Source organism: Bicyclus anynana, chromosome 1 (genome assembly GCF_947172395.1).
Source record: "Bicyclus anynana chromosome 1, ilBicAnyn1.1, whole genome shotgun sequence".
NCBI classification, from domain to species: Eukaryota; Metazoa; Arthropoda; class Insecta; order Lepidoptera; family Nymphalidae; genus Bicyclus; species Bicyclus anynana.
In genome coordinates, this window is record NC_069083.1 from 13,571,290 (window position 1) to 13,593,797 (window position 22,508).

At 36.0% G+C, this 22,508-nt stretch overlaps 1 protein-coding gene across 1 annotated transcript; it reads right to left on the minus strand.

Annotated features, from left to right (window-relative positions):
• Positions 1–4,779: 4,779 nt before the first annotated feature.
• LOC112051799 (pancreatic lipase-related protein 2-like) lies at positions 4,780–20,890 on the minus strand. Its single transcript, XM_024090592.2, has 7 exons — positions 20,682–20,890; positions 17,327–17,474; positions 15,996–16,144; positions 10,103–10,348; positions 8,023–8,211; positions 7,159–7,324; positions 4,780–5,360 (listed from the first exon to the last, which is right to left on the minus strand). Exons 1-7 carry the CDS (start codon positions 20,710–20,712, stop codon positions 5,291–5,293), a joined length of 999 nt encoding a protein of 332 aa, XP_023946360.2. The 5' UTR covers positions 20,713–20,890; the 3' UTR covers positions 4,780–5,290.
• Between the last annotated feature and the right edge of the window lie 1,618 nt (positions 20,891–22,508).

Below are 22,508 nucleotides of genomic sequence, written 5' to 3' on the forward strand. Positions count from 1 at the left end.
TCAGACGAATTATACACGGACCTGTCTCGCTAGACGTTACCCCTCTGTCAAAGTATAAGATCGACGATCTAACGCATTTATAAAAACTGTTTCTACACATCTATGTTTCATCGTTGTAATCGTTTTAGGTACGACGCTGTTGGTCGATTTTACGTGACTCGCTCGTATCGGCATAATTACTGACAGCTAATGACAATTTCTAACAAGAGAAGCTCAATATGTCTTAGCCCGACCCAAATCTTGAACTCAGGACCTCATACACCGAAGGCACTTGAACTACTGGACCAGCGAGGCAGTTCAGGTAATATTTTGTATAAAATATCTAAGACTATAATAGTAGTATTTATGCCGACCCACGAATCATCTCGTAGTTGGCAAGAAAATGGAAACATTTTTACCCGGGTACATTTTGGTATGGTTCCAAAATATTGTATTTGAAGGCAACTTAGTATTTTATTGGGAAGGTAATATTATTTTGACGTTGTTTGAAATATCCTGGCAAATACTACACGTGATGATGACCGGCTATAAAAATGTAATACCTAGGAGACGAGGAGGTCGCCCATAAAACTCGGGGGACGGTAATGTACTCGTAATTCTCGTAGACATTACGAAACGGAATATTATATGTGGAATATTTAGAACATGTCTTCGCAAAACTAGCAGTAAACAGCTATGACATCTATGACACTCTGCACGTATACTGAATTTTTAACTGACGAAAAACGTCGAGGTGTATTTTTTTTATGTATGAACACGTGTAACTTTTTACTGAGGAGTCCTATTTGGATATTTTTTTAACAATATCGAATCATATAAACATAATTAATTATATTATTCCCACTAACAAAAGATCGATATTATTAAATACTATCCGTAACTGTTATTTTTTACTATTTTAGTAAAGCACATTCTGCTTTGAGTATTTGCGCTCTTACTTTTATTAATTAAAAAAAATAAGAAATTTTAACCATTTTGCAAAATTTGCGCAATACACAGTAATAGTTTGTTACCTAAAATAACTTTATATGGTTAACTATTTCCATTTTCGTTTCCAGCGTAGACTTTCGTAGAACATATGCGTAGCGCAGTCACTCTACACGATCAAACTCGTAGCATTGCGAAAATGTTATTTATAAGGACACAAGGCGACGCGTTGCGTGGGCACCATGCGTTGCACCATCTGCGCTGATGCAGGTTTGTCGTCGGGGCACATAATCGGGAGCAACAACTGTTGCCCCCCCTTCTGTTAAAGGAAGAAACGACCCCCAGCCGCGGGCCAGTGAAAGGCAGAGTCCAGCGCAGGAGGATACAAATATGTCGTCATAAACCAAACACGCCATATTAGCGTCCTCCAGGCGAATCAAAACAGAAAAAGAACGGGTGGTAGAAGGCGTCGTTTTGCGCATCTCCTCCCACTCTCGTAGACACCACTAAGTGAAGCGAAATGTGAAAGTCGGATGTGAAAGTGCATGCACTCGCGATCCTTTTACATCCCAATAGGGCGCAGATGGCCCCACTGGGTTTTAGTGGGTATTCTGGTTTTCAGCGAGTCCCACATACCCAGCCGTAGACTCCACAGCTCTGGCTGTAGAATCTCCGGGCGGGATGCGTAAACGCATTTCCCAGCGACAAAAAAAAACGCTGACGCCCGCGACCTCGTGCGCGTTATATTTCGGGATGAAAAGTAGCCTATGTGTTAATTCAGAGTAAAATCTATTTGTATTCCTCAGCAAAATCGGTTTTGTAGCCGCAGTGTAAAGGAGGAATATCCATACACACTTACACACAAACTTTCGCCCTTTATAACATTAGTGTGATGTGAAAGTTTGGATGGATGGATCATACATAATTCATAACTTATACGTCAATGGGATGGATGGATGTTTGTTACTCAATCAAACAGAAACCATTGTACCGAACTGAATGAAATTTGGTAACGAAATACACTGTAGTTTAAAATAAAACTTATGCTACTTGAGTTGTTTCGAAATCTAAATGTTAAAAATAAATTGAAATAATAGGAACATCCGTATTTTAATTGGATACCGGGAAAATGTACCAAGGTAACACAAAGAAAAGTCTACAAAAAGTGATGGAAAAAGATTGCTAATTTATAGGTTGCTTGAAGCGGACAGTGATTTGCTTGACTAACGTTTCGATTTTCCTTTGTGTCATAGAGGTAAAATTATCGGCAATTTTCTTTTTTGTTACATTACTTTACCGTCCCTTTGTTATTAATGGGGATTTTCTTTTCTGTTGAAAATTCTAAAATCCCTGATGTTAATAAAAGTAGTGTCTCGTATTTTTTAAAAGAAAATGATAAAAATGTAAGGACATTTTTATCATTTTGACTTTGACTTTTTTTGTCCAATTATCCAATAATTTAAAATAAAACCTTGTTACCGGTACTTAGTCATGATATCAGGTAGAGATTTTTTTTTAATGAAAAAGAATACAGTAAGGAACTCAAGCTAACTGAGAGAGATTGAAAATATCTATTAATTTAATTTTTCAAAAAAGAAAAAAAAGAATACGCTTTCTACTAGGCGTAGTTACGACATCAAGAAGGAATTGAATCTTCAAATTTCAGTCTAATACTAATTTAATTACACTATTAAGGTTTAGGTACCTAAGCTGAAGAGGCAACGGGCAGGCCACATAATTCGGACGTCCCAAGGTGATGGAATGGCGACCTCTTACCGGAAAGCGCAGTGTTGGTCAACCGAGGACATCAAGGGATTGCAGGGAGCCGCTGGTGGCTCGAGACCATTGAGTTAGGAAGTCCATGCAATAGGCCTATGTCTAGCAGTGGACGCCCATTAGCTAATAATGATGATGATAATTTTCCTTATACTTAAACTATATATCAAAAAATATGTTTCACATGGAACAACTGAGGATCTGCACCCATGAAAACTGTTACCTTCCAAAGCCACCACGGTCCAGACTCCACAATTGGCTACATACAGTACATACCTATGGTACAAACATGAATAGACAAAATTTCAGCCTTCATAATTTATCAGGTATGCGTTCACGTTCTATTACTACATATTAGCTGTCCGCTTTGACACTAAAATTAGTTCCAATATTGCCATATCAACAAAATGAAATGCAAAGCAAAATTGATTACGAACATGCATAGCACTAAAACTGAATAACTTTGCAAATATCATACGAAATTTGCGCTTAAAAGGGTAACTACTATTATGATGACGTCTGTCGACTGGAGAATTCTTGCTATTTTAATCAACATTTATTATAAGTCAATTAGAAGAACCAATCATATCAATGTTTTCCTTCACCGTTTGAGACACGTGATATTTAATTTCTTAAAATGCACACAACTGGAAAGTTGGAGATGCATGCCCCGAACCGAATTCTAACCCACACCCTCCGGAATCGGAGGCAGAGGTCATATCCATTGGGCTATCACGGCACTTATTATGTATAAATATCTTATAAAAATATATGTGTAGGTTCGATTCAAAATTATAATATCATTGATAATAATAATGAAATAAAAAAACACGAATTGTGAAACTCCATAGAATCCTAAATCGAACAAGCAAAGTTCGTAAAACGCTGTTTAATGTGGCGATGAACTTTATGCCTTTGTATGCCGCTCATGCACATCTACTGTGGTATTATATTTCTCTGCTATAATATATATTTGGCATCATATATGTGACCCGTTTTATTTATAGTCCATGTAACTGCATAATTTATACATCACACTAATATTATAAATGCGAAAGTTTGTGTGAATGTTTGTTCCTCCTTTACGCTACTACTGAAGCGATTAGGCTGAAATTTTGAATAGAAATAAATTTTATTCTGGATTAGCACACAGGCTATATTTCATCCTGGAAAAGGCCATGGTTCCCGCGGACGAAGTCGCGGGTGTTCGTTATATATAAATATAAGTATGTAGGGCACAGCTGGGGTAGTGTAGGGATTGGGAAGGTGTAGGGTAGTGGTAGAGTAGGTAATCATCTGCTCATTAATATCAATTATGAAGAAATGTTAAGGCGGGATTATATTTGTCTGACGTATCGTGTCGTGACTCATCAGAACAGAATCGGTATCACAAATTTTGTATGCGACACATCAGAAGCCATCACGACATGTCACAACACTTACAGCCAGTTTCTTCATGTAAAGCTAAAGTAACAGTAAAAATAGTAAGTAGTAAAAAAGACTTTATTGTTCAGTGAATAAGACCGTCACTTTTGATTTATGACGTTACTTTGACCGTTACTTGCGAAGAAGAAACTGGCCGTTAAGTGTCAATGGTGCCATACAAAATGTATGATACTGATTCTGTTCACGTTCACGCGTCACGACACGACACGTCAGGCAAATATATTTCCACCTTTATTATATCTTGACGAAATACGCCTACAAATTGACGTTGCTGAAGGATTATAAATCAGTGATGAATAAACCCGAAACAGGTTGCTTGAATAAACAATAATTAAGCCCGAACCCATTTCCTGCGCCTCAAGGTAGCCTCGCGGCTAACTTTTTACCATTAATAACGTTTATGAAAAATTAATTTACTGGCGAAGTTGGCGATAAATTAATTATAAAATCCGGAGGTCACCCTTCACGTCAACAACAACATGCTAATACCTATACATATGGGTTATACTTACTAGGTAATAAATTATAAAATTTAATTTAATTAAAAGTGTAATTAGTGGTTTTAATTTTAAATATTCGGGACACACTGAACACAGTCATTGTGTGGCTGTGACGGCCTCAATGGCGCAGTGGTATGCGCAGTGTATTTACAACACAGAGGTCCTGGATTCGATCCCCGGCTGGACCGATTAAGGATGTCTTAATTGGTCCCGGTCTGGCTGGTGCATGGCTTCGACCGTGACTAGCGATTTGGCGTTCCGGTACGATGGCGTGCAGAAACCGAAAGGGGTGTGGATTTTCATCCTCCTGCTGACAAGTTAGCCCGTTTTCATCTTATATTGTATCATCACTTACCACCAGGTGAGATTGTAGTCAAGGGCTAACTTGTAAAGAATAAAAAGATAAAAGTGCGCCCAAAAGTAGCAAACATCCTACATAGGTTAAATCATTGTCATATTTATTTTATGTGAGCATTGTTGTTTCTTTTGTGAGAAATTTTTACCCTTCATTAATTGCGCCCCCAACTAATTTTGATTTGAGGCCCGCTACGTCACTTCATAACCTTATGTTGTATGTATGATGTATAATTATGTTTTTGGTCTTCCAGTTTCGAAGAAACAGTAGCCTGAAGAGTTAATTCTCACGGGGCTACGTCCCCTAAGGCGTAAGGTTTCTCAGCGCTAGTCTTTAGGTAGTAAATTCCGTCTTTCCTGAAATGAAACAATAGACCTTTATACAGGGTAACACTATCGGGTAAAGCTTAAAACATAGAACCTTTTAAAAGCATTGCCTTGAAAATTTATTTATAATTAATATTATTAATATAATTAATATTAATAAAAAATTTATTAATTTAAAAAAAATTATATTATTATTATATTTATAAAGCATTTATCAAAATTGGTGATAAAAATATGTGGTAGATTTGGTAGCACTTAGAAGTTTATTTTAGATAATAATATAATTTAAATTACCCTACTTTGTATTTACCTACTCGTTTAACTGAATAACAAAGCTATATTATTGCTATATCATCATCATCATTATCAACCCACATTCGGCACACTGCTGGGCTCGGGTCTCCTCTCAGAATGAGAGGGCTTAGGCCAATAGTTCACCCCGCTGGTCCAATGCGGATTGGCAGTCTTCACACACGCAGAAATTGAAGAATATTCTCTGGTAAGCAGGTTTCCTAACGGTGTTTTTCTTTCACCGTTATATTTAATTTCATAAAATTCACACAACTGAAAATTTGGATGCCCTGGACCAGATTCGAACCGACATCCCCTCGGAATCGGAGATAGCCCAGTGGATAAACGTCTGCGATAATTTACGACTACATAATTATTTTAAGGCACTATACTTTGTATTTTACGAATCTGGGAGGCTCAAAAATAAGATTAGAAAACTCTAAAATGCATAAGAATTTCTAGAAATACAGTGCAAAACAAATTTATATCCGTCGAAAAGAGAAGCTTTAGTCACAGTACATTCGTGTCAAAGATTTAAATAGCCATTGTTCTGCTTTAAAGGAAAGTTCTTTATGTACAACGCTGGCAATAGATTCGACCTCGCTGTTAAGCAGAATTGATCGTTCGTAAAGTATTCTGTTAACACAATGGCAAAGTTTTATATAAGTTAATTTAGTCGTGTTAACAATTTTGTGTTACTGCTTGTTAATTAAATATACAGGGAAGCTCATTTATTAATACCACCAAGCAGCTACGTTATGTTTTATCATAAAGAATATTTCCGGTGAAAATACTGGCTTATAAAAAAAATATTATTAAAAATAATAATCTACATTAGTTGAGACGATAATTCTTGGAAGTGTCGTAAAAAGTCAAGTCCTGGGATATTTTGTCTAAAACAGTGTCTCTTCCCTACGAGATATAACTAAACAAAACAAGAGACGTACTTCTCATTGTCCTTGTTTTTAAAGGGTGAAGTCACTGGCATCTGCTAGTTAAAGTATAAAGTAAAACTACTGTTACACATGAACATTTCAAGCACGAAAGCATGCTACTGTTGAGCAGTTGCTACTTATTAGCATATGTATCGCAACATTGCTAATATTGAGCATGCTAATTTCGTGCTTGCTCAAGAATCAACAGTCGTGCGATTTATGAGCAGGTTTGCTTATTGAGTTTGCTTGTCGATCAGCATTGCTATTCTGTATTCTCTTCACCTTCATCTCTCCCTGTCTAACACGATACTATAGACAGAGAGCGATAGATACAAATTAGCATGTGTAATTGGAATGTTTGCTTTGAGCATGCTTATTCAGGAGCATACTTAAAATAGCATGCTTATTGCTAGCAAATGTAAACTGATGAAAAGCATACTCGTACGGAGCATACTTAATAGCACGGTTTAGCATGCTATTTTAGAGCATGTGTAGTACATTAAGCCTATACTTAGACACTTTTTTTTTATTTCAACGGAAATATATGATTATTTCCGTGAATTTTCCCCATCTACGGTAAAGTTATAAATAAAAAAGATTACCCGTAATGTATATCAAAGCCGCCCATGATCAACTTCTCGCCTGTGCCTCTACAGGACCTCTCGTAGTAAAGCTCATCGTAATCCTTGCAGCGGACGGCGGTGAAAGGCACGTCCGATATTATCGACTCCGCGAAAAACATGTGGGCCCTGTTATGGGCACATAAGCCTATAATAAACATTAAATAATATGTAAATTTAAGGAACTTTAAAGTAAAAAGATTGAATGGTGAATGCTAATACTAGTAGTTATTTTATAACGATGCTTGTTGCGTTATTCTTATATGGGCGGGCGTTCGTTTTTGGATATGTTCTTCAAAGTACATTCAAAAAAGTTAATTAGCAATTTATGATTTGGATACAGCACCTTTGATGAATTTGCACCTTTGAATAACTAGTAATCGAGTTCAAAGACTGGAGAACGTTTTTGACATGACATAGGGGGTAATAAATATTACTTTTTGACTATACAACAGTCTTTCTGATGATGAGTACTATTTACCAACAAATAAATTAGAAATGAAGGTAGAAAACGTATGTCATTCCATAACTTAGTTATTTTAAACGCATGTTATTTCATAACTTATTTATTTTAAATTATGTAGGTATTGTTTGTTTATAAAATGTTAAATAAAATATATTAACTATATCTAATTGTTCTAAGCTTATTAATAAAATTTATTTTCGTTAATTTAAGAACAAGTTAATTATAATTATTATAAGGTGTGAAATGGCTAGTTATTTATACCGTCATTTTTAATTTGTTGATAAACAGTACTCATCAAGGTTCAAAAGGGCTAGAACCCAGAGCCGTAAAGCTCATTATTAAAAAAAAAAGTACTCATCAAGAAAGGCTGTGGTATATACCTCTATAATCAATGCCACATCCAGGCTGGCGAGTGCCACCGTTCGGGTAGAAGTCAATGTGTCCCAGAGGCGCTGCGAAACCTAGATAACCTCCGCAAGTGTGGATAACTTCAACATGTCTCGCATCGTGCTTGTCTAGACGTGCATCTTTATTGCCCAGTGTGAACAGTGGTAAAGCTGGATCTAACCCTGAAATGGTAACAAAAGTGTTAGATATATTTGTGCAAGGAACGCAGAGCCAACCATAGATAATAGAGGAGCATAGAATGTTATGGTACGGGTACGACGGGTAGTTTGGTTCTGTGGGAGCTATTATGATAGATACATACTTTGTATTTATTAGCGGGAGGAGGGGGGGGGGGGGATAAATGGACTCTTTCAAGCACGTAACATAATTCTTAGAACGAAGAAAATCCTTAAATTGAATATTAGAGCCCAGATCTTGAATCCAAGACCTTATGATCCTTATATCTATGATTGCGGTTCATCTATGTAGCTCTGTGCATCCATAACACCTACGTCGTGATAGCCCAGTGGATATAACCTCTGTCTCTGATTCCGGAGGGTGTGGGTTCGAATCCTGTCCGGGGCATGCACCTCCATCTTTTCAGTTGTGTGCATTTTAAGAAATTAAATATCACGTGTGTCTAACGGTCAAGGAAAACATCGTGAGGAAACCTGCATACCAGAGAATTTTCTTAATTCTCTGCGTGTGTGAAGTCTGCCAATCCGCATTGGGCCAGCGTGGTGGACTATTGGCCAAACCCCTGTCATTCTGAAAGGAGACTCGAGCTCAGCAGTGAGCCGATTATGGGTTGATAGCGATCCATAACACCAAAAAAATTGGTTGACATCAATCTGATAAAGTAGGTATTCTCACGGAGATTATACTCGTGTACCTCTACAACCGTGTCTAATTCAACCAATCTGTATCTAATTATGTTAGTGAGTTGCTAAGCGACGATGTTATTAGTCCAAAAAGCCAAACAAAATTAGAGAAAATAACATCCACTGATTTATTCATAATCATGCTTCACGACACACTTACTATAATTTTCCCGATCACTACGTATATGACTCACATAATTGGGTTTTGGTACACAAACAAAACGTACATTTAGTAAATAAATAGAGTTCCTCATATAAGTGCCCGCTCGTGCTCGCTCGCAAAATGGCCCGCTCTGCGGCGTGATAAAACTGGTTACCATGATAAAACTATAGCACTTATTTTAAAATAACATATATCATCATGTAGGTTACAGTATAGAGAATAAAATTATCTATAAATAGGTACATACCACAAACAGTGTTGCGGTGTTAAACTTTATCACCCCGTCAAAATATCTAAGTAGTTTTTACTAAGCGTTTCCGATGTACTTTCACAAAATATAACTAACTCTAAGATATTTATACACCAATAGAAAGCTCACAATACAGATAACACACACACACACGCAAAAGTAGAGAAACGTAAACAAATTCACAGAACATCTACAGAAAACAAAAACAAACACAAGAAGTAGTAATGCACTCAATGATGTTAAAAGAAAACGAGGTAGATAGACATAAACCACCTTCGATGTTTACAACTGGCACGCAAAAATTATTTCAGCGGCGTTGTCAACGGCGCGATGACAGTGCGGCGACCGAGCTCGGGTTTGCTAATTAGCATAGTTTTACCGTGTCACTTGCAGTCCGCGTATAACCTATCTACGCGTATAACCTATAAGGCTTAACCTATGGCGTATTTTTCTATCAATTAGACGATTTTTCATGTTTGTTTTATCAGTGGCGAATTGCCTTGGTTAGCAGATTTCAGAAGGCAGTAACTTTGGCCAAATAGCTTTTATTACAGTAAGAAAGAAAACTACTCTTGAAAACTTCAATGAAAATTTCAATGTTTTAGTCTTTCTATACCTACGTACTAAAAATATTAAAAATCGCAATGTTACCGACAGATAAAATGTAATAAAAATGTTTACGAACAATAGCGTCGAATTGCAGTCGATTGGCGGCAAAAATTTAATAGCCAGGCATATTTGTAAATCAGCCACTGGTTATATTATAATAAATAACTTACCTGTTATAGTATCTATTGGTCCTTCTTTGACATAAGCACCTGCTATACCCACAACGTGAGCTCCCAAACTGTGTCCTATAAGATGTACATTGTCCATTGACACGCCTTCACTTATGAGGAAATTGAGAAATTCTGTGAGTAATCTTCCAACTAAGGCTACGTTGTAGCTGGCTAATATGTAGTTCACATTAGCCGCGGTACCCCAGTCTACGACGATAATGTTTAGATCACTCACATTTAGGTATGCTGAAATAGAAATATAAATAAGTGCAAATTTTTGTTAAGAGCGCGCAGCGTGTCGGTACGATATGGATAAAATTCGAAGCGCAAACGAGACGCCGAATTATGACTTTCACGTGAGTGAAAAGCACGGAGCGATTGACGCGCGGCGCAAATATTATGACGTGAGCGCCAAAACCATTTTTACCTTAATTGCAAGTAAATTAAACAACATAACGAAAAACAAAATGGCGATGTTCAAGATATATACCTAATTTTCTATACAAAACAAAAATTTAAGAAAATAAGATTGCTTTTTGCTGAGATTGAAAGCAAAATGTGAGCAAAACATGTATTTTTCAAAAAACAAATTGTATATTTTGTATAGTCATAACGAAGCTAACACTTTGAAATATCATTTACCCAAATATCAGGCTCCTAACTTTTCCAGAATCTGAGATCCAGAACCATTTGTAACTACCAAATTACATATTGCACACTCTTAAAGTTGCCTCGACTGGTGACAGAAGGGCTGGCTCATTTTTTGCGCAAAGGATCAGCCTGTCCAGCGCGGAAATGCAGCCAGTAATTTTGCCACCATTCCACGTGGGCATGATTTGTAAAGTTATTCGGATAAGTTAGTTTAAGTTCCTTATTGTATTCTTTCTCAATAAATAATGCCAAATTGAAATTGAATTGAATTTTGAGTTTGAGTACATATTAATTACCTAGTGAAAATAACAAGACAACAAGCCTCCGTATTTGATTCACTTAACAAGTTTACTGCGCCAATATTTTCAAAAATCTCGTGCGAAAATAAAGTAAGTCAAAATTTATTTTGGGTCTTCAAACTACTTTGCATGAAAAACCTATGCACTAAGATTACAACAGTTTATATCAATTCATATTAATAATAGTTTTCCCTACGCTTTTTAGCAGCTACGGAAAAATATACATAAACTAGGTGTTAATCAATTCGGAACATCGCTCGCAAAAATTGCCAAAGTGAAAACAGTTTACCTACTCGAAAATAATTAGGGAGTTTTCTGAAAAGATTATTATTAAAACAAAATATCTTGGTACATTCTGAATTCGAATTCGAATTGCGAAATAAACAGAATTAATCATTCGGAGAATGCAGAAAAATATTAATTCTTCTATATTCTTCTGTAAGTGTTTAAAATAACTTGGGAAAAAATGTGCAATGTGTTATGCAATAACAAAATTATTTAAAAAATATAACTAACAAACTCTAAGGAAATTTATTTCTATTTAAATACGATAAACAGTGGCCGTTTTATTCAAGGTGCCACATTTAATTTACACAAAGAAGATGTAAAAACAAAAGAGACTTAATAAAGCCAATTAGATACAAATTGCTCGATAAAATTACACTTCCTTAAACTTTCATTTAGCAATAAATTGAATAAACGGTATTTCAAAAGATCGTCATTACCAGAAGCAATTTACATAAAAGATAAAAGCCGACCGACAACGCTGTGCGACCTTCCGCCGCTTAGTTCTTTTACCTAAAACATCTGCCTTTTCAACAGAATAATGCATTCACTTCGAGTTACGGGGTCCTTGTATTCCTTTTATCAAAGCTTATAGCTTATTCGGGTCAATCTTTATTTTTAACCGACTTCCAAAAAGGAGGAGGTTCTACGTTCGGCTGTATGTATGTTTTTTTTTTTTTTTTTTTTTATGTATGTCCAGCGATAATTCCGTCAATTATGGACCGATTTTGAAAATTCTTTTTTTGTTTTGTAGGGTTTACTTCCAGGGTGGTCCCATTTTTTTCATGTCAGGATCTGATGATGGCATCCTGGAGAAATTGAGGGGAACTTTTGAAAGTTGTACAGACGGCTAGTACGTTTGTTAGTGTTTCCATAAGGTATTTTAAACCACTACAATTTTATGAAGGTTTGGAGTTTGTCTGATGATGGAGCCGAAACACAGACGATGGAACTCGTCAAGGATTTACAGCAGTCACCTTTTGTTTGGGCTTGATTAATTTGTATTGATGAGTACTTTCCACCTATATGGGTTGTGACTGTATTAAGGGTCTGGTGATGAAGACGAGGGACAGTGAAGAGAACTCCTCGACGGTTCACAGTAGCTACCTTGTGTTTGGACTTGATAAATTTGTATTGATGAGAACTTTCCACCTATATGGGTTGTGACTGTATTAAGGGTCTGGTGATGAAGACGAGGGACAGTGAAGAGAACTCCTCGACGGTTCACAGTAGCTACCTTGTGTTTGGACTTGATCAATTTGTATTGATGAGAACTTACCACCTAGATGGATTGTGACTGTATTAAGGGTCTGATGATGAAGACGAGGGACAGTGAAGAGAACTCCTCGGCGGTTCACAGTAGCTACCTTGTGTTTGGACTTGATAAATTTGTATTGATGAGAACTTTCCACCTATATGGGTTGTGACTGTATTAAGGGTCTGGTGATGAAGACGAGGGACAGTGAAGAGAACTCCTCGACGGTTCACAGTAGCTACCTTGTGTTTGGACTTGATCAATTTGTATTGATGAGAACTTACCACCTAGATGGATTGTGACTGTATTAAGGGTCTGATGATGAAGACGAGGGACAGTGAAGAGAACTCCTCGACGGCTCACAGTAGCTACCTTGTGTTTGGACTTGATAATTTTGTATTGATAAGAACTTTCCACTTAGATAGGTTGTGACGCAGTGGGTATGCTAACACTAAAAATAAAAAAATAAAAATTTTAATAAAAAAAATTCAACCGACTTCCAACTCTAAAAATTACTTTAACTAAAAAGCAAAAAATAACATCCTACCTATGTGCTACACTCTGATCAGTTTGAAGGCGGTGCCAAGCCAGTGTCGTGTTTTAATTAAAGCTGTTTCTAAAAGAACCACAGAAATTTTGTAGTTAAAACGTGTTTAATTAAAACATCACTGACTTGGCACCGCCTTCAAACTGATCAGAGTGTAGCACATAGGTAGGATGTTATTTTTTGCTTTTTAGTTAAAGTAATTTTTAGAGTTGGAAGTCGGTTGAATTTTTTTTATTAAAATTTTTATAAGATATTTTAAATCCTAGATCAACACGGCTATTCTCCAACGATGGTTTGTATAACTCGCAAGTGCGATTTTCGATTTCACCTCTTTCTCATTCTAGAGTACATTTCGTGTTAAACAGAAAGTTATAGAGGTGAATTCGCACTTGCACTTTTTTATTCTTTACAAATTAGCCCTTGACTACAATCTCATCTGATGGTAAGTGATGATGCAGCCTAAGATGGAAGCGGGCTAACTTGTTAGGAGGAGGATGAAAATCTTTCTCTTTTTCGGAACGCTAAATCGCTTGGCGGTACGTCGCGTTCGCCGGTAGGGTGGTAACTAGCCACGGCCGAAGCCAGACCTGTATAAATTAAGAAAATCTCAATCTGCCTAGCCGGAGATCGAACCCAGGACTTCCGTTTTGTAAATCCACCGCGCATACCACTGCGCCACGGAGCCAAAATAAACAGAACGTATAACATTGAGTAAATATAACATGAACAGAAAAAAAAATGTTTCATATTGAATTCAATTATTTTGCAAATGAGTCGAAATTGTAAGTCCAAAGCTTTTCAATAAAACGGAATTACACCTGTACCACTCTGTAAATTATATGAGCCGTAGTTCAAAAGCTCGTTACGACGAGAAGCAATTTATATTAAAGATTTAAAAGCCAACCAACAGCACTTTGCGACCTTCCGTCGCTTAAGTCTGCTTCCTGCAACATTGCCGGTTGAACAGTGCATTCAGTTCGCGCGAAATGGTCAATATTTTAAGTTCACTCGCTATAAAATTTGACCCAACTAAAGATATTTTATACTAGAGATAAGACACTAACGCATCAAAATTGAGGCGGACAAAATGTGCATAATTGTCTTGATTTCATGTAGCCAATTATTAAACAACGAAAGTTATTAACACATAATAAGTACCTAAACACTGTCTACAGTGTCAAGTTGTGTGTTTAAGAAATGTAAAAACTATATAGGTACCTATACAGAAATATATAATATAAGTAAACACAAAAATGTGCATGTATGTACTTAGTGGACTAAATTCGGATCACTTTTTGTGGTGATTTTTTTAAATCAAAATCAAAAAATCAAAAATTCATTTATTTCAAGTAAGCTCAGTATACAAGCACTTTTGATACGTCAGTTGACTATTTGTAAAGATTCTACCACGGGTTCGGAAGGTAGATTCTGCTGAGAAGAAACCGGCAAGAAACTCAACAGTTGCTCTTTTTATAAAAATCAAACAATAATATTATAATTACAATTGATGACAATATTACAATTTCTTATAGTTTTACTTCCTGTGTGAAGGTGGAAGCTGATCCAGCTCCAAGCAACTTTATCATTAAGGAACTCATCGATGGTGTAGTAACCTCGACTAAGCAAATGTTTTTTAACACATTGCTTAAAGCTATGCATTGGCAGGTCCATCACAGTCTTGGGGATCTTGTTATAGAAGAGTACACCCAAACCTTAGGCCTTAGACCTTAGGCCTTAGACCATTAAAAGTACATATCTTTAGTTAAAATAATCATTTCTCCCGACTAATTTTGATCACAGTCTTTTAATTGACCGTATTTTAATTGATTTTTAACGTATCGTAACGAATTGTTTTACCCTCTGTCTTAAGTTGTATTATGCTTTGTTTTATTGGTGTCTAAAATGCAATAATTTTCAATCGAAATTCACAGCGACCGTTTTAATTTCACACCGCTACGAATATATATTATAGGCCTAGAATAATATTTACTTACAAAACTTCATCGATATATAGTGATTTCTTAAGTACACATTGGTTTATAGTCTACTAGCGGACGCCCGCCCTTAGACCTAATCAGTCAGAGAGGGCCGGCTCTCGCAAATTCCGTTCTTAGTAAACGTCTACTACCTATGAACTACCTCCCTGACAAATTTCAACATTGTACGTCATGCGGTTTTCGAGATATCGTGTGACCTTTCGCATTTACATATTAAGATGTGCTTACATATACTTTAAGACATAAGTATAAGCTTGTCCAAGCTTGTCAGGAAAAACCCATGTTAAAAATACATCACACTTTTTATAGTTATAAATACATACATCACACTTTTCATACTCATAAATGCGAAAGTTTGTGTGTAAATGTGTTTGTTCCTCCATTGCACAGCGAAGCGATTTGGCTGATATTTGGAATGGAAATAGATTTTACTCTGGATTAACACATAGGTTACTTTTTATCCCGGAAAAGTTTATGGTTCCCGCAGGATTTGTGAAAAACTGAATTCCACGCAGACGAAGTCGCGGGCGGTAGTACAATAAAAGACTGAACTTTAAATCAAATATTTTTTTTAAATCAATAATCTCTTATATTTTATGTAAATTGTTCCAATATTATACGTCTATCAATAGATAAAAGGCCAATCGGATCACGTAGCAGACTAAAAGATAGTTCTATCACTTCAGTTTCCAATAATCTGATTGGTCTTCATCCCGCCACGTTCGTTCGCATTAGAAAGTTCACCCTGGGACCTTTCCGACGTTTTACGTTAAAAAAATCGCGAAATGAATCTGAGAAAATTCTGAAGCAGCAAGAAATGAAGAATTCAAATGGCTTTTTTCATAAAGTATACAGATACCTTCTTTAATGGATTCCGGCATAGGACCGTCGCCGTGATTGAGCCAGCCGTGCGCCAGAACTTTCACCTTGTTATTAAAGTTGAAGTTGGATTCGCGCAGCATTGATGAATCATTCGCTTTCAGAAGTTGAAATTCATACGGGTTCCGTCTGGAAACAAAAATGGGATAGTTTTAAACAAATACACTAGCAGTTCTAAAAACCAATTTTTATACATGTCAACTAAAAAGTCATGTGAACAAAATTCCCCTTCCAACTACTGCTATTACACTACTTGAGAGGATTTTAAGTACCTAACCTAAAAAGTCTGTGCTAAGGTACTCACGTTAACATCGAGGCTATACAACGTTACACGGATACAGTGAGAAGACTTACCAAAACGGACCAAACCATTTGAGTTTTAGTGTTTAGTGACTAGTGCTATCACTATCTTCAATGTACTTAACACTACACTATAGTCTTAAGTGCTACAATGCTAAAGCGACTTGAAGCAATAGCTAGTTAAAGACTAAGATTAAGTTGTTGGACATTATCTTACCATAAATAACATAATATTATAAGTTTTGGTTAAAGACAATTTTTAATTAGTCAGTCACATAAGGTAGGCTAGATCGTAAATTTATATAGTACCAAATGGGTGCTTTATAACAAAAACAACAAAAAGTAGGTAAGTCGCCATTTTATAAAAGTTTGACAATTCGTGCTACTTTAAGCAACTATGGAGTTTTAGCCATGGCTTTGGGAAAGAAGATTACAAGACTAAACCCTGACCTAACCCTAAACCGTCTAATTACGAGTTTAAAGCGTATTTATTTAAATTTTCTGAAGGATATCATGAGAAATCATTTTATCCCCAATCCCCAGATACTTAACTTAGCAGCAACCCTTAGCTAGAGACCCTTAATTTGTGATAAGTAATTTTATTTTTCGTAGGGTTGCCATGAGACTGATGGAAACGAGATTTTTCATATTAATATATCAGTCTACAGCGGGTAGTGGCGTGCAATTCATAGACGCAGATTAATTATAAACCTACACTAGAGAAGGAATTATCCATTTTTATACAGTATAGGTTTACGCTTGACTATAATTAAGCCTGATGGAAAGTATAAATGCGGTCTAAGTTGGAGCGCCCTTACCTAGAAAATGTCTGTTCACTCTTGCTAAAGGTGTTTAAATTATAAGTGTGAGGAAACACAAAAATCGGAAGGGCATTTCTAATTTTAAAATTGTGGACATACTTAAAATGTCTCCTGCATGCCTCTGACAACGGGGTCGAGACCAAATCTGAGATTTGCTCTGGCCCAGAAAGTAAAGGCTTCAAACATTTACCTCGTAAACAATCTAAACTGTACGTCATGGTTGTTCACCCAGCCCCACAGCCGAGTCTCGTTGACAGATGGCACCGGGCCGTGGCTTTGGACACTGGCTAACCACACCGGGTCGTAGGGCGCAGGCGCATCCCATTTAACTGCCGCAACTGAAAAGGCAATTGTCAAAAAAATTATACATCTTAATTAGTGATTTTTATGGTTCCGTATCTAAAAAAGCTTCAATTTTACGGGAAACGGAAAATTTATCATCAATTCAATAGTTATAGTCCGTCTGTCTGCAGCATGACCTTTTCTCTCTTTAACGCTTGGACATTCTGTAAAACCACATACCTACCAACTTGGGTCTGCAGTCCTTTCGTGGTATAAAAATATCGGTCAAGTGCGAGTTAGACTCGCCCACTGAGAACTCCGTTCAAATGCTATAAAAATTCTTTCTTATAAATCGAAAAATCAAAAATCTAGCTTGTGCTAATATGCACATAATAAAAAATAAATGGTCTTGGCAGACAGACGGACAAACGGACAGACAAACAGACAGACAGACAGACGGACAACAAAATATAAAGATTCCGTGTTTTTTCCTTCTGAGATAAAAAACTCTAAAATAAAAAAATCGGTTGTCTGTAAAGTCGGTTTACTGGCGATAGTTGAACGTGACAACGTCATAAGAAAATACTGATGGAATGGTTGCATTTTTCAAAAGAAAATGTTCGCATTTCTAAAATACTGTTTAATAATCTTCATAGACCAGAATATACTTTATTTCTTGTAAAAAAAGTTGGCAACCCTAGAGCGAGAGAACGACGCATGACGTCATCTTTTTTCAGATCGGCCGGCTCCATCGAATTATAAGACGTTGTCACGTCAAAAAAGATTACTGAATAGAAATTATATCATTAAAATAAAAAAGAAATAAGTATGTAGCGTGCAAACAGTAAATAGACTTTTTATTCCGTTAACTATTTGAAAGTTTCGTATTGTTTGCATAATACGTCAATCATGTTAATCCAAGCTGGCATTAGCTTGCATTGCTAACGAACTAACATTGGAAATTCCGGAACCTCCGTAAACAATGCGCTTTCTCTTCTAATCGACTTACAGTCATGAACTATGCGCCATGGATACGGAGGATTTGGATTCATCTAACAACATTTATCAAATACACAATTCAAAGCAAACTCGACGTACCTATTTAGCTAAATCTTACTTAGTATATTATTACTAAGATAATATACTGCAGTCAAACTCGATGTACGTATACCAACAATTTAAAAATGAGGGTATAAATCGCTAGTCATTTCACATATAAATTTAGATTTTATTATTCTTTTTAATCTTTGTAAAAGTAATTGTAAATAGCATTACTTTAAAATACGAAATACAATTTTAAACTATAGTTACCTGAAAAAAAAAAGCTTGTTCTTAAATTTATGAAAATAAATAAATATATTAATAAGTTAAAACAAAATCGAATATAATTGAAATTAATGTATTTTGATTAACATTTTTTAAACAAACAATACATACCTACCTAATATAAAATGAATAAGTTATGAAATGACATGCTTTATCTACCAACGTAGCTCAGTAATATAGTTATGGTATCATCATTAACAACCCATATTCGGAACAACCCACACCCGGCTCACTGTTGAGGACTAGTCGAGGATTACACTAATAGTCCACCACGCTGGCCCAATGCAGATTGGAAGACTTCACACACGTAGAGAATTAAGAAAAATCTCAGGTATGCATGGTTTCCTCACGACGTTTTTCCTTTATCGTTTGAGAGACGTGATATTTAAAATCTTAAAATGCACATAATTTAAAAGTTTGACGTGTATCAGACCGGATTCGTCGAAGGCAGAGGTCATGTCCACTGAACTAGTAAGTATAGGAATATTAAATGAAAGCTATTAGGTAAGTTCTTAATTAATTAGCAACACACAGCCTTGTGCCACACCAAAAATGTCGGAACCTAACCGTAAATAAACTTTAAGATTTGCATCAATGAATTAAAATTCAAGGACAGTTGTCGCATACATCCATAAAATTAAGTCTCACTTTTTTGAAAGTAACCTACGCGAAAGTAACATTCGTAGCAAATGGCAATGGAAATTATTGCAATTTCTTTGTGGGTCTCCTCACTTCTTCTTCCTTATACTCGTTTAAACCTATGAAGAATTCAGGACCGATCCGTATAACCGGATCTTTTACAATATTTTAACATAAAGGTAAATTTAAAAAAAAAACGCGTGCGTAGGCGCTCTAAATGACAGAATCAAATTGCATGCATAGAGAGTTTTCTCGTAAAATATTCTAGGAAAATAAAAAAAATAACGATTTTTGTTTCCCATTTCCTAAAATAAGTATTCTCAAGCCATTTTCTGAACCCTATTACCATGCAACCGATTTCATTCATCTATTTTTCTTATTAACGTTTTTAGTTTTTACGATTGCGAAAAAAAATTCAGTAAATTTCTTTTTTGTTTATATTTAATTCAGTCACAATCATATCAACGGCTTATCGGATATGAAGTAAATTTGGCACAAAGATTTTATCACGCTACTTTTATTTCGATATTCCCACAAAAATGGGGTCTACACGGATGAAACCGTAGGGCACAGCTAATGTTTACATTAAACAAAGTCAGCATCTTTCAAAAATTGTAAGTAATGATAAAAGGTGTAGGTACGTTTAATCGTAATTTACACCATTTATTACTCAAGATGAACAATTTTGTGAATTTGACCACCTCCGTGGCGCAGTGGTATGCGCGGTGGATTTACAAGACGGGGGTCCGTTTTCTTAATTGGGCCAGGGCTGCCTGGCCGCCAAGCGATTTAGCGTTCCGGCACGATGTCGTGTAGAAACCGAAAGGGGTGTGGATTTTCATCCTCCTCCTAACAAGTTAGCCTGCTTCCATCTTAGATTGCATCATCATCTATCATCAGGTATGACTGTAGTCAAGGGCTAACTTGTAAAGAATAAAAAAAAAATCTTTGATCTGATGATTTTTCTTCTCTGCGAATAACAGAATATCTTATAAAAAATTAAAATAAAATGTATGAAGACAAATAAGAAAGAAAGAAAAATAATTTTCAAATTTCAAATCATTTTCGTATGCATGGAACGACTTTGGATAACATCGCGTCGTTAGCTCAATCAGAAAAAGCTCTACTAGAAACTGTAAAGAGTACCTAATGGGTTGAAAAGTGGATGGGCGATTAACACGGGTATATGCTTGTTATTTATAAAATAAACACCGCAAAAAAATCAAAGTAAAATGTCTAAGCAGAGCTTATCGAATTTTGGAACGTAAGTATATAAAATCAAACATAAACACACCAACCTGAATAAACAAGGAACAAACACCAAATCATTCCAGCTGCCTTCTTGAATACCAAACATTAAAGTCACGAAGAGGGTAAAACAAACTTTGCGAGCATTGAACGAAATTTTGTTAAACTTTAAACGGGTTGAAACGCTCATTTTGGAGCTAAATCTAATTGCTGGACCGACGACAAGGACTCCAACATTTTCACTGACAGTCCGGAGCAAAGTTAGAATTTAAATTTGCGTAGCGGTACATCGGGGAACATTAGGATTCATAGTGCGCTCTGGTGTTTCGTCCATCGATCATATATTAATCAAATATGCCCGTTACGTATTGCTGGTGGTTGCTATGTCGTGACTCAGACTTAGAAATACCGTTTTTGATAGTGCTAAAACCCTTAGGATACCTCGTCGAACAGAAATAACGTGCAATATATTCCACGATCCGGGGAGCTTTTTTACATTATTGATTAGGTACCTACTATCAAGTTAATTTTCCGTGAGTAGCTGCATCATGATGAGACGCTCAACTTTTATATTTATAAAAATTCTTGATTTTGGTAGCTAACAGGTACCTATTAGGTATGCAATTTTTGGACAATGTGGCTATAGAGTTGTATAACTAACTAAATAAGCAACACTAAAAATAAAGCTGGGGTAGGGTAGGTGTAGGGTAGAGGTAGGGTAGGGGTAGGGTAGGGGTAGGGTAGGGGTAGGGTAGGGGTAGGGTAGGGTAGGGTAGGGGTAGGGTAGGGGTAGGGTAGGGTACGGGTAGGGTAGGGGTAGGGTAGGGTAGAGGTATTTGAAAAATACATCGAGTTTCACGCGAACGAAGTCGCGGGCATCCGCTAGTTTAAAATATATTAGCCATATCTAATTGTTCTAAGCTTATTATTCTAATTTATTTTCATTAATTTAAGAACAAGTTAATTATAATTATTATTAGTTGTGAAATGACTAGTGATTTATACCCTCATTTGTAATTTGTTTGTTGGTAAACAGTCTTCATCAAGAAAGGCTGGAGTATAGCTGTTTTTTTTTGCCGTTGCTTATATAATAGATATACCTACAACATAGCAGCCACATGGTCCTAAATAATTGCGTGGGACCACAGTCACGCGTCCCTTGACAACCGCATAAACAAACTATTTGAAAATTTTTGTATTTCAAAACTTAACATTAACAACAATTACTTAAATTAATATAATAATCAATAATTACCAAAAAAAAATACTCCATCTTATTTCTATAGTTTTTGTAAACAGCTTTTAAAATATTTAAAAACTTTTTGAATTTTGTATTTGGAGCAGCTACGACACTGTCGTGTTCCATACGCTCCATCTGTATACTATTGATAAATCTGTGCGTGTGACGTTATCTCGTTCCTACGCTTAGAAATTTTGATTAGCTAGTAACCTAAAAATAATGTCATTTTCAAAATTCTACTATCAATATTCTTCAATCAAGATTTCTCAAATTTCTACACCATGAAAGGGGTTGACGTTTTTTAAATATAAATCATTCATGTTTTGAGTTACCTAAATTTTGTAAAATGTTTAAAATTAGTGTACCTACTAATAACTAAAACATGAGAAAATACATATACGGGGTGAAATGGGGGTTGAAAGTTTACATGGATTTCCACATGCATAATGTCGCGGGCGTCCGCTAGTACCTATATAATAATTAATCTACTTACTTCATTATTTTGAAAAGACGATTAAAAAACGGTTTTTGATATAATTATTACGGTCTCAGACTAATTGCCTCAGAAACTGCCTCGCTAGACGTCTCAGTCAAAACTTTAAGATTATGATTTAACGTGTATATACAAACTCTGTAC